At 43.2% G+C, this 13,702-nt stretch overlaps 1 protein-coding gene across 9 annotated transcripts in view; it reads right to left on the bottom strand.

Annotated features, from left to right (window-relative positions):
- Positions 1 to 13,702, bottom strand: part of smoc1 (SPARC related modular calcium binding 1) — a 57,646-nt gene that overhangs the window by 10,744 nt on the left and 33,200 nt on the right. For 7 of the 9 annotated variants that reach the window (XM_069661500.1, XM_069661497.1, XM_069661498.1 and 4 more), the window contains 5 exons: positions 10,201 to 10,393; positions 7,772 to 7,854; positions 3,330 to 3,435; positions 1,873 to 2,117; positions 364 to 397 (listed from right to left, as the gene is read on the bottom strand). In XM_069661500.1, the coding sequence (XP_069517601.1) occupies positions 364 to 397; positions 1,873 to 2,117; positions 3,330 to 3,435; positions 7,772 to 7,854; positions 10,201 to 10,393 (661 nt within the window). Of the gene's footprint in view, positions 1 to 343; positions 398 to 1,872; positions 2,118 to 3,329; positions 3,436 to 7,771; positions 7,855 to 10,200; positions 10,394 to 13,702 lie in introns of all 9 variants that reach the window. The other 2 variants (XM_069661499.1, XM_069661501.1) reach the window with 1 other exon arrangement.

Raw genomic sequence — 13,702 nt, 5'->3', positions numbered from 1 at the left:
TCAGACTTTTTCGACCAATATCTTCTTGTTGAAGTCAGTGTTGGAACAAAACAGAAGACGTCGCTAAAGTCTGGAGCTGAACAGATGAACTGAACTCAAATCGCACTGCATCTTTTTTGACAGTCTGTGAAACATTTCTGTACATTTTGAAGCACAAATGCCAAATAATCTCACACACACCAACACAACCAAACAGACAGCAAAAAATAAAGGGTTTGGTGCAAATACACGTAAGCATATAAATCAAACTAATGTGCATGTTAGTGTGTTACACAACAATGCCGGCTAACGCACTCGGAGCCAGCTGCAGCAGAGTTAGTGAAAGCGTATTAGTTGGCCTTACTGAACAACTTTGTCCCTTGCCTTGTCCCTTGGTTGCCGCTTGTCGTTGAGCTGCCTGCAAAGAAACAAAGATGACATTTTATAGACTTGGATGTCTTGTTCTTGAGTCGTTTCAACTATTAAGAAAAAGCGGAATATTTCTATTTCATGTCTTAAATCCTACACATCAGAACAGCGATCTGTAGTATGAAGTTCCAAGATGGCGTTGGACAAAAAAACAAACTCAAAGCTTCAAATTGTAGTCCACACGGTGGCTAGGTCCACTTCATATATACAGGCAATGGTCACAAACTGTGAGCATCTTCTAAATGCTTCAAATATTTGGGCTGTTTGACATTTGGATTGTAGCTAGTAGCATTCTCTGACAGTCGTAAATTATCCCTGTTCGGATCTGTCTGCACGGTCATGATGAGTAGTTAGTTTTTTCCGGTCCAGGCTGCGTCTCAGATCCACTAATACATTAATGTCGTCTGATTATTCATCAGAGACTGCTTAGTGCAGCAGTGTACCTTATTTAGACTGCCAACACATCTGTTTGTCACATGCACCCCTCTTACGCCATCCCTTCCTTTTAAACGACTGACTCACTTGACTTCCTTAAACCATGACATGATTAATATTTTACTGAAACTCTCATGTGGGAATAAATGGGAAATGGTTCTGTGTATTGAAGTTAACACTTCTACACAAAAATAATACAGACTTATTCTCTTATTTTTAAGAGAAAAAAAATCTTTTTACATATTTTGTGCTCTAAATGACTGACGGGCACAAAATGTTTGGAGCGGCTCCAGTAGATCGTCTCAGGCAGCAGCTGAAAAATAGGCTGCAGTTTTTGCAACGTAATTGTTCGGGGCAAATGTTGCAGATCGGCTTGTTTTAGAAATGGACCTTTTGTTTAAGAGAAAACCAGAAAACTGCAATAACATCTCTCTCTTCAAAGCCACCAGACTCCAAAATCAGTCATTTTTTTCGCCAAAGCACATGAGAGTTGCGGGTTGACCTCTACTTCAATTGGTTTGCTCCTTCTTGTTTTTTCAGTTACACAAATATTGTGTTGGATCCAATCTAACTTTAAAAAAACAAAAAAACAAGTCACACAGGAACACAAAGTCACTGTTTGAGGCAGCTGTAGACCAACAACTCCCATGTTCTGTGATTTAAGATGACTGTTTTTGTCAATGGAGTCTGGTGGCTTTGAAGAGGTTAATGTTACTGCTGTTTGAGTAAAAAAAAAAAACGTTGATGGGGCGCGTTTGCCTTCGGGAATTTGGGTTGCAGAGCTCTACTGGAGATGTTCCAGAAGTTTTTGTACTGATGAGTCATCAGACCCCAAAAGCTTTATAAAAATAGGGCTCAGGTGCAAACTCATTTAATTCTCCCCTAAATCCTTCTCTAAGAGACTTCATTGATTTTACTTTTTTAGAGCAGCTGTTTATTGCATGCCAAAGGGTTAAACATGAAAAGACTTGATATTCCAATTTCCCATATTCAGTGTCAGTTGTTCCACAGCTTTCCTTCTCCTCTTACCCTCCTTGCTGACGCCCAGGCAGCCCTTCAGCTCCTGCAGGGAGATGGCCCTGTCCTTATTCAGGTCGCAGTAGTCGGTGAACTTGCGGGCGCATTTCTTGGGTTTGGCCTTCTTCTTCAGGTACCTCTTAAACGGCTTGAGTTCCTTCTTGTTGATGTCGTGGCTGCCATTGTTATCCAGCTGGGCAAAGTACCAGTGCACCACCCTCTCCTCCAGAGTGTGGCTGGGATCAGGCTCAACAAACCTGGTTAGGGTTAGAGGAGCAGATGGTAGTGAGAACATGAATGTTTCAAAAACCTAGAATGACTGGTATGATTGGCATCAAGGGAGTAGCAAGTAACTTATTTATGACCACATTACACCAATAAATCAACCTACACACAAGAATAAAGTCAAACACAGAGGGGAAAGTTCTCATGAAAATAATAAAGATAAACTGAATGTCAGTATAGGGCTTGTAAACAAGTCTTAATCCTGCATGGTGCACTAACATCTGATATTAAAATAGGATGATTGAAAGATTGTTCCATTATGTTATATAATGGAATGAAATCTACGGAAGCCCTGAGAGTCAAGTTAGAAAAACAAATTCTGGTTATACTTATACTATACTTTATTTTCTATGTCTGATCTTCAGGTTTTTTTGACTTAAGAACAAGTAAGACTATTTATCGTCAACATTTTTTTTTATTCGTGAGTGAAAAAAGGATGAAAAATGAAATTCGGCTTATTTATGAGTTTAACAAATTCAAGTCACCCGGAAGATAACTCCAGAACACGGGGTAGTGGTGCACTTTAGTCGCTTGTGGCTGAAATGAGTATTACAACTACAAACTCTTTTGGTTTAAAAAAAAAAAAAGTTGAATAGAAATTCCAATTGGCAGACTTTTTTTCCCGCCTGTTTCACTGAAGAACAAAAAAGGAACTCAGAAAGACGAAGCTTCAACTCTTTTCACCTCCTCTTAAAACATGGAGAAAATCATTTAGATCAGACTGAGAAAATGGATCGCCATTTTTTCTCTCTCACTTGTCTCTTAGGGCTTCCATAGAATCCCAACATCCTGTGCAAAAAGGGGATGTACACCTGGATATTTGTCTTGGTATTTATCAGAAACTGCAGAGAAACTTACCCTCCAATCAGATAGTTAAATGTTTGCTTTGCAAAACAGATTCAGTTCAGACAAGCTCAGTGTGCATTGACATTTCCCATGTTATGGACAACTTAAATCCTCAAATACTTTTTAATCCCATCAGTGTATATCGAGCTAGCATTGGTGGAATGTAAACCTAAAACCCCTGTCAGTGTCTGTGCCAAGATCTGAGATAAAACATGAGCATTCAGTTCAGAAAACCAGACGAAAGAAATATTATAGAAACACAGAGGTGGAAATGTTCCATGAACCATCAGCCACAGGTATCCTGCCCCGGCTCTTCAACTGTACAAGGCACTACTTACCTCCCACCACCAGAGGGGGCTGGTGAGTTTATGGCTTGCACCATGTCTGTAGTGAGGGCATCTAACAAGCTTGTAATGAATTCCACTTTCTTCCCCTCGGGGCAGCCTGGCATAAATCAGAGACAAGAAAAATACACTGAAATTACCTTCCACAACTAATTTGAGTCATTACGCTGCAGTGAAGCTCAAGTGCCTCTAAAGCCTGACACCATGAACCAGTATGACAGATGTACGACACAAAACGGCTGTTACACAGTAGAAGTAAGCATGCAAACTTGGTCCAGAGCTTAATGACAAACATGGTGTGTCTGTTAACTGGCCTTTGTTTACGATTACTGATGAATCACTATGAACATATTTTAAATGGAGCTAAAATACCGAGTTTGGCTGTTTTTAAGACTCCAGAAAAGCAGAGCCGAGGCACATGGCGAGAGGCGGAACAGAAGTGTGTGGTGATGAGAGAGTTTTGTTGAGCAGTGCAGACCTGTTAACTTTTATGACACAATTCTGAACACCTTGGGTAGCTCTTTTTAATTGCCCAGATGTATGGCTTTAATAGCACGCGAAGCCAGTGCAAATTTTTCCCTCCTAATTGTGTCTCTTAAAGGGAAACTTCAAACGCAGCTGCGTAGTAAACTAATCTTCTCATTCTTTTTTTCTCACTCTCTCTCGCTCTCGTCCAGGCTTTCTTAGCGGATCCCCTCCTCCCTCTCCTCTGAGCGTTTGCGGCCTCCTCGTTCATGTCTTTTTAATCCCTTTGTGCCGGCTCAGGGGGGTTCTGTGGGAGGTGGTCCGCTGCCCCGCCAGGTGAATCCAATTAGCATTTCCTACGACACGACAAGCTCGGAGAAGCACTGCCTTGCTGCGCCTTAATCCGAGTGTTAAATTGGGGTGTTGTGAAGCTCAAACCGTTATGTTGTATGCTGCCGATATGGCCAGGTGTTGAGGGCACAGTGTGGTGCAGGACCTCTGACAGTGCTGAACACACTTTGGTTCACTTGAATCTGAACTTTATAATCCAACACTTAAAAACACATTAAAGCTGCACCAGACGAGGTTGGGAGTGTGTAAGTACACCCATCTTATCAGGCTTGGGTCTAAAATAAATAAGAACTCTGTCAAAACTTGTCAGCATTTGGATTGGAGCCTTGCTAACGTGTCAGAACAAAATCCTGGAGATGGCTCCGACCTTTTACATACAGTAAGTAATGAATACAACTGAATAACCAGCGTTCTGCAGAACTGAAGCCGCTTTCCCACTGGTCAAAAACCCCGCTAACACCCGGCTTTTAAGCTTAGTGGGAAAGGCTACAATCGGCATTCAGACTCGGGTCAAATGACTCTGCAGTAGACCCGGGTAATTATCGCCTCGACTCCAATCGGCAATGATGGGAACACAAAACCAGTGTCGACACGCTAATCTCCGCCCCCTTTCCGGCGCGATGCTATGCTCCATCAGTAACTTCTGCGACTCCTTGTCATCTCAGCTACAAATTCCGCCCGTCTCCGTCCCAGCAGCGCTCGAACATCGTTCCAAGTTTGTCGGCGCCAAGTTTGATAAACATGTGATGTCAGACGGTGACGCAGCAAAAAAGAAACTGATAGGAGGATACTTCACTGGCAACGGGAAAAGAGACAATCAGCGGGTCTTCCCAGGTCTGAAAAACCTCCGTCAACTCGCTAATTTCAGTGGGAAAAGGAGCAAGAGAGGAAGAATTCTGTCCAGAAGAAGCTGGAGTCACAAACAGAAGATCTCTTTTTGGTAGAGACTGATCACAGAGCAGCTGATTTAGGCAACATCTATCCTGATGTAGACAAATAATGAAATAATGAAGTCTTGCTAACAGTCGTTTGTTAACTATACAGGCTATTTAGCAAGTGAAATCTGCACACTTTATTTCTGCTGTAACTTTTAAAGATCTACAGTGAAAAACGTCGGTCCAACCTGTCTGATGTTGCTGCCGTGTCTTATGTAGGTGCTTTCTTTGCTAGCATCTTTGATAGCATCTACCTGACAGCGACATCTCGACCAGAACCATTCTCCACTCTTTAGCATTACCCTGCACACACTTTCTCTTTGTTCCTCGCCTTTGTTTGCTCCATTAAATTGTGTGTATCTGACGCAGGCTTGTGTACATGCAAGTAACTGTAAACAACTTGTGATTCATTCAGTCGCCTAAAACAGTGGCAGCGCGGGACGTAGACACAGTTCTGCTCTTACTGCAGCACATGTGGATGTGTATCACACCTGTGCAGTATGCTGGCACATACAGTCCAATAGAAAGAGCAGATGGCAAAATTTACGTCGCTCGGACCGCATGCTGCTTCATAGATGCCGAAAGTGTAATTTGGGCTTTAGTGTGTGGTTCAGTTTACGGTTTCCACGTTACAAATATTTGCACCACTGAGTTAAGTATAGCTTTAAGCGTACACAAGTGATCAGGGATGCTGCAGTAAAATCTGACACTGTATTTAAGTCTTTACAGTTTTATTTCAGGATAAGAGCAAACTTAAGATTGCTTAAGAGACAAAATGAGACCAACTCGACTCTCACTTGATTTGACCAAATCCAAGTTTCTGAGCTGACTGAACTAGACATTATCAGATCCCAGGCTTTGGTCTCAGGAGAGGAGCTCTTATCTGCCCCCCCGACAGAGGTGCTATTGTGGCCCTGTGTGTACAGAGGGATCGAACCTGTAGCTGCATGCTGTTAATACACTGCCCTCTCAAGCATTCTTCTCTCCTCTTGCCTTGATGTGACGACCATGAAATATTGAGCTTTGTTGTGGCGCTTCAGAACATCCCTCTACAGTACATAAAAATATCTCCACTCAGCACCCTGCGGTTTCCAACACCCCCAGCAGCCCCCCACAGCCTCACCACCACCACCACCACACCCCGCAACACTCACACCTTCCATAAAACATGCCACACATCTGCTGCGCAGTCAGGAGTCATGCTTGACTCTGTAAACTCACCAGATGGGGAATTAAATAAGAGTTACAATGCAACCTTAAATGATGGGGAAAGAGAGGAGCAACAAAAGTAAGTGAGCAGAAACACAAGCAGAGGAGTACGACAAGAGGTTATGACCTCTGGCTCAGAGGAGAGTCTCTGATGTTTGCAGCCGAACCTTCCAACACCAAACAGTGATAGAAAGCCTCTCTCTGGTCTGATAGCATGCAGGTCGAAAAATAGCATTTTATGTAAACTGGTGTAAAAGTAAAAAAAACACATTCAAACTGTGTGTTGGTCTGCTCTAAAACAACTTGCAAAATGTAGCATGTCTAGCTAACAAGCCTGCTGCCTGAAATAATGAGTTAGTGTTCCTTCAGGGGCCGAAGAGATTCGTGCTGTTTGCAGTTTTGTTTTTACAGGATGTTGAATCTGGGCCTGGATTTGTGGAAACTCTGAGATATTGTTATAATTCCCAAACACATCAGCTAGTCCTCATTTGAAACAGATATACAAGTGAAAACATACAGTTTGAACTTTTTCAAAATAAAGCACGAATCTAAGTTCTGTGTTGCTTGTCCAAATATGAAAGCTAGCAGCCGACCAGGCAACAGTCTGCTTCGACATTTATGATTAATAAACTAAGGACTAAGGCCCGTGTCCACATAGCGCTTGTGCGGTGAGAAAAAAAAAACATTGCACGCGGGTTTGGTTTCTATGACAACAATAGGTTTAACTTAGTACACAGCTAACAACAAGCTTACAAAGCGTAAGGCGATAAAAGCACAACACTTACAGCAACATTTAGTGTCGGGCAGATCTGCTCCCACAAACGGGCTTTTTGGTCTCTATTGTGATTTGTTTGTTTGTTTGTCATATGTACATATCAGGGTAGACAGAAACAGCCAAAATAAGTGGCTCCTCCGTGACTGGTGGTAACCAGGGTGACGAGTGGCACCCCATCTGATTGGTTGCCTGAAAAAAAAGGGTCGGTGACGACACCACTGCCTTTCTGAAAAGTTCAGAGATTTTCAACTCGAAGCGCTCGGAGCGGCCACACAAAAAAGGCGGAGCACCCTGAGAAAGACGCTGGGTGCGTTTCTCATACGCTCTGTCCTCATTGGGAACAATTGAAAAAAGACGTGGACGCGGGGGCCAAACTCACTCCTGACTCATGAAAACATCACTGCTTCTTGTAGCTCCATGTCTTTTATACAGATCACAGTGTTTTTAACCACCTCACAGAGATAACGTTAGCTTAATTATCTGACTAGCTTTGCCTGACTTCACAGCTAAATCGATGATCACTGGCTGGAAATGAGGCGTCTACTATTGGCTACTTCTGTTTCAAATCATATGCATGTGTCAGGCGAGGATGCAAAGCTTTGCATAGCAACAGAAGGAGGGAAGGGCTTAAACATTTGAAAGAATCTACAATGTTTGACCAAAGACAGTAAATTAGCACCAAAAAGAACTGTAAAGAAAACCTGTCAGGTCTCTGCCCTGGAAGGGATCCTCGATGTCTGAGACGCGAGATCGTGCAGCGCCGTCACACTCGGGCGTCTGGTACCTGTTACGCAGAGAGGAGAGCACAGCAGGAACATGGCTGCGTGAGAAGAGGGAAGAATTAACTGTATTAACTGAACAATCAACCAAACAAACCTGTTTTTTTAGGGTTTTTCTCCTCAGAACAATCTGACTTTGGGCTTAAAACCTGGAGAAGTTATTTGTGCAGGAGAAATGTATTTGTGTGTCTTTGTTAGAAAAACATCCTCCCATGCTTTTCTGGCTGCCTAAAAGTCCAATTTATTATCCTTTAAATCAGTGTATTAATTGTTAATCTGTGAAGGATCACTGATGGTGATGAACCTCTCTTTTTCGCTTCATAAATAAATGAGATTTTTCGTGCTCGGAGGTTTGATTCAGAGCCATTGCAAACTGTTCGGCATTATGCGTGGCATGACTCGTTTTCTCCTGGCTCTTTTGTGTGAGCGGTTCCTGAATAGGATGGAAAATTGAGCATGTGCGTCTCATTTAGCTTTTTTTTTTCAAAGTAAAAGCAGGTTGTCAATTCTTTTTTCACAGTCAGAGATCCAAGGTGGGATGTCTGATGCATGACTCTGTGCTGTCCAGAGGAAAGAAATCAGAATGAGTGACGTGAGGTCTCGTCAAAAATATTAGAAATTCTCATGTATGGAAATAATTGCTTCAAGGCTGTCATTCAATCGACTGTATCTGAAAGGCAGAAGAGAATTTTGCTCTTCTGGTTTCTTTTAGAGTTTTAAAGGCTGCAGATTAACAATTGGGTAGTATCTCGTAGATTTAAACTAAACCTGTGTTACCTTCTTTGTTCAGATAGTAGCGAGGCCAAACATCGATTGGGAAAAAGTCTGTACCTCATCCCGTCCCGTAAACATAAACGGGCTTGTGGAGAGAGAATAATGATGCCTCTTCAGGAGCACAAACAGCTCATTAATTCCCCGGTGCATGCTTGCAGTGTTTAAACATCCAGACTCTCTGTCCTGAGCCATGTTTCAAGTCTTAATACTCAACTTGTAGATACTAAACAGGAATTCACTTTAAGCAACAAAAACATGAGCAAAGGGCAACGGGCATCTTTTATTGAACATTTTCTCTCTACCTCTATCGCTGTGACTTTAAGCTCTTGTGCCTCCAACATTTCCCAAAGGGAATATAAACAGCATTACTGCACACAAGTCTTACCAAACATTATGTGTTTATGGTCTCTAATTGATATTCCTTTCAGGCTTCGGGCTAATTGTTCTGCCAAATGAGTCGACCAAACTGCCACTTGCATCCAGAATTCTCAAGAAATGCGTGTTTGCAGTCACAAAAGCAGCTTTCAGCCTCCACATCAAAGGATGGTGATATTTGTCTGTTGCGCAGTCCACCAATTTGGCTCCGACCGAAATATTTCAACAACTTTTTGATTGATTGCCGTGAAATTTGGTGCAGATGTCCATTGTGCTCCAGAGGATGAACCCTCTGACTTGATTCGCTGACTTTTCCCGTTGAACCCCCAGCAGGTCAAAGTTTTCACGTATCCTGTAACATGCCTCAACATGTGCCTACTGGAGTGGCTCCAGATTTTGCACACCACTGACAGTTCTGGTTCCCAGAAGATGAATCATAAGACTTTGGTTATTCCCTGACAGTTTCTCCGGAAAGCTTCTTCATGGTTCCCAGACTGTGATCACTGAAGACTTTGTGAATGAAATGTTTCTTTGATGGACTGCCATTAAATTTGGCGCAGACACTCATCTCTCACTCAGGATTATTTCTAATGACTTTTGGTGATCCCTTCACTGGCGAACGGCCATCAGCCTCACACAAACTTTTAGCATGCTAACATTCTTAGGATAGTGAACATTGTAGACATTACCCCTAAATAATCTCAGCATTTTAGGCTTTTGATTCTCCAATATAGTTCTGCCTAGTCCCACCCTACTGTGCTCTGATTGGCTAAGAGAGCTTATGGGTCAAACACAGGGCTTACACCCAGGAAACTCCTCTTCGTGTACTGTGTGAATCCAAATCAAGTCTATTTTAATGTCCTGGGTGAATCCTGCTTTCTGGAGGCACAGAGTGCTATGCATGTTAGCCTTGTCTTTGTAGGCAAGCTAACATGCTGACTTGACAATTTAGCTTTAAAAAACATACCTAAGTAAAACTTCACAGGGCTGCCATGGCTGCAGACTTAAGTCAAAATGTTTATAACAAAGCTTTAAAAGGCTACTTTATATAGTGAGGTTGCTTTTGTCCACTAGTGGTACCAATAAACTGAACAGAGATCTTGTTTTGCTACCAGGAGACCGGGAAGCTAATAGCAGGAAAAAAAATAAACAGTGTCTTTATAAAGTTTAAGTAAAATGCTTCTGCCGATAGAAGATATTACCTGGTTGAGGTTCCAGGAATGGGCCGCCCCGTGTCCACCAGCACACACCAGCAGTAGCCCGTGGACTGGTGGCACTGGACCGGTTTGTAAAGGCCTCCGGGCCCGCAGTCGGGGATGAAAATGGCCTCGCGAGGATTCTGCCGAGCCTCGTCCAGTGCGCTCTGTCGCTCCTGGTCACAAGAGGGAACTTTCTCTAAAACCATGAGAGACACACTCAATACAGAGGCACCACAATCAGGACACCACAAACACACAAGAACATCTCCTGTCACATGATTAATAGGGTGAAGGTGCAGGATAAGATGAGTTTGTTGACCAACTGTAAATCTAATACAGACTCATCTTGTCTCAGCTTCAAAGTTTTGCAATCTGGTTCACAGAGTGCAGTTTGTTTAGCATTTAGTGTTCTTCAGGTCACTTCATAGAACAACTTTTGCAGGATTAAGGCTTTTTATTTTGTGTGTTCAACAACAGCCACTCGGCCTTCGAGAGATGCGCCTGCAAAACCTTATCCAACCACACTACACTGTATTTACATTCACATCCATTTAGTCCATCGCTCACTCTTAAGCCAAGTACAACAGAGCTGCAAGCTAACATTGTTACCCTGTCGACAGAGTGTGCTTTGACCGGCCTGGATGCATTCTTCCTTTAGCATTCAAGTGCGCTACAAAGCCTGAGGTCCAATGAGAGGCCGATGCAAACTGTTCAGAGCCTTTTCCTCAGGATGGTGACGTGGTGTTTTCACATTGAGGAGCTGTTAGTGCGTTACCAGTAGTCTAAGCTCACACAGTTCCAGTAACCAAAGCTTAATAAGGGCAAGACGGCACAGTCGCTGCATGATTCCAGACAAATCAGGAGAGGAAGCTTGTGAAATGAGATGTGGGACTATATTCTCTCCCCAAAAACAGTTCTTACTATCAGCGAAAGAGCCACATATGTTCCTCGAGTAGGTAGAGACCAAAAGTGAGCTATAAGCAAATTGAATATTAGGTGTCCATCCTCCGAGGTTTCCAATAATGACTGAATAAAAAGCCTTATTATCCTTATGCCGGAGATATACTTGCTTTCCAACCTTGCATTCGGGTACACATGTGTCAGGAACGTAACTAACTAGTCACATACATGTCCATGCACTAAGCGTGTTACTGGAAGATACCTCTAGAGGGCACACCAGAGAGCTTAGGCTGTATGCAACTATGTGCAGGATGTAAACAAGAGACATGGCGACACTCGAGGAGGTTTTATGTGTTCACTGGACAGAACACATTTCCCTCCTCCCCTTACTGCCCTTGTTGTCCCTGCTGCTGTGTTAACCCAGTCAGATCCTCTCTGCCTCTACGCTGCCCCTACTGGTCATGTGCATACTGCATCTCGCGTACACGTAGTGTTCATGTTTAAGGACATGCACAGCCGACGCTCCAAGGGAATGTGTGGCAGCCATCACACGCGTGTAGTTAAAAGCACGTATATGTCCGGCCTTAAAGTAAAATCAACTTTCCAAACAAATGTAACTGAAACCTGATGATTTTCTGTAACTCTTACACATCATGTTAATGAGCTTTGGTGTTAGATTGGAAATAGGAATCACTCAGTCATATATGGCACACAAGCACAATGATGCCTGAAAATCAATCTTTCTCAGGAAAACTGTTTATCTGCAGAATTTCAGGAAGAAAAAGTGCAGAAATGTTAAAGAGACTAAACTCATTAAACACAGTCGTCGCTTGTCCTCTCCTTGGTGATTGAATAAGAAATGGACAGTGGTGGCAGGTTCAGCAGCAGACCTGAGGCCTGGCCGGGGAGGCTGTGTGTGTATGTGTGTGTGTGCGCGTGTGTGTGGGGGGTTGTTCGTGGCTGCCAGGAGAGCCTTAAACGTGTCCCTACACAAAAGGACTTCTTCTCCTGCGAAGACTCACACTCAAGTGTTCTTAGCGCGGTGCTGTGCCTCTGCTCCTCGCCAAGGCTCCTTCACATCCAAATTATTTAGCACTGTTTATTATACAGAGGTTATGCTGGCGCCAGGCGCTAGGATTCCCAAAAGAAAATAGTTTTTATACATATAAATGGAAAAAGGCTGGACACTTGCAATGTAATCCTCTGTGTTTTGTGTGGAGCTGAAATTCAATCCACCACTTCTCTGCCTGCCTTGCATTTCTGCTCTATTTATTTCTTATTTTTGTTTCTTTTTCAATTTTCTGTCCCTTTCCTTTGGCAGGAACTGAATGATGAGAAATGCAAACCCTCAGAAAACAAATATGCTGAAAGAAAGAAACCCACACAAGAGGATGTCAGGAACCGTTGCAACAATTTACTCGTTGTTGTGGGGATTTTCTTCAGGGCAAACTGATAATGGACAAAAGATGACCGTCTGCAGCGTCTTTGATGAGAACAGGCCTGCCCTATTTTATGCCTTTGACTCGGGCACTCCTCCCTCAGCTCAGAGCCAGGTCAAACTATTTTTAAATCATCTTCTGTCCTCTTTATTTCTCAGTTTCTCTCTTTCTATTCTTTTATCATGCACAGTTAATCACTCTTTCCAACCCTGCATCCCACCTCTCCAAGCCTCTGTCCCTCATTCCTCCACTCTCTCTCTTTTGGCCCCCCTACCCCTACCTACCCCCACCGTAACCAGTGCTCTCTCTCCTCTTCGCTTCACTCCAATAGCTTTCAGCTGTGGGCTAATCACTGCAATATTGTCTCTTGCAGGCCTTCTCTGCAGTTAAAATAGCGGAAATGTTAGTAATAGGGGAACTCTGTGAGCAGGTATGTAGTAGGTGTGTTTATGAGCCAAACCAGAGATGATGGAGAGCTTTGGACACTATTAGCATGTACGCGTTACTGTCGTTACTTATCGTGCTGTAAAGTAAAACACAAGCTGCCCAAGCAGATATGATATAAAAGAAACATTCCTGCACGTTTTTATACGGAGTCTTGCTCTTAGACGACATGATCGCATCGCCTCCCCTCAGAATGCAGCTCTTGTTCGGTTTGCAGAGCCACATGAAAGGCAGTGAGCGTCGGTTAGCGAGTTTCTTTTCCTCCACACACTTTTATAAACGAGCTGCACGACAGAGCGCTTCCTCCTCCTCACAACTCTGGAACAACAGCATGTCAAAGTCTGGCAACTTAGCATCTCTTTGAAAAACAGACTTTGCATTTCTTTGCCTAAGAAAACACGTTTTCACAAACCCAATCTCCGCATCGCTCTAAATCATAATTATGGGGTATCCAGAGGCTCGCAGGAGAGATGCTTTCTGAGGACTCAGGCTTTCCAGAGAGAGACAGAGAGGCTCTGACTTCCAGGAGTTTTAATATTGAGGACTTGTTGCACCAAATATTTTCTTTGCAAACAGTTTTAGCAAGAGAGGAAGAGAGCTGTGTAGTGATCTTGGGCTGTGTCACGTCTCAGAGAGGCCACAGAAGGCGGGATGAAGCGCAGATTCAGCTGCAGTTCAACAAAATCCACAGTCAGCTGCAGTTATTTTGAGACTATATTAAT

The sequence above is a fragment of the Semicossyphus pulcher genome, unplaced genomic scaffold (assembly GCF_022749685.1).
Source record: "Semicossyphus pulcher isolate SPU_LCO1_2020_fin unplaced genomic scaffold, fSemPul1.0.p SCAF_14, whole genome shotgun sequence".
Lineage (NCBI taxonomy): Eukaryota > Metazoa > Chordata > Actinopteri > Labriformes > Labridae > Semicossyphus > Semicossyphus pulcher.
This window is presented reverse-complemented; position numbering and strand designations above follow the sequence as displayed.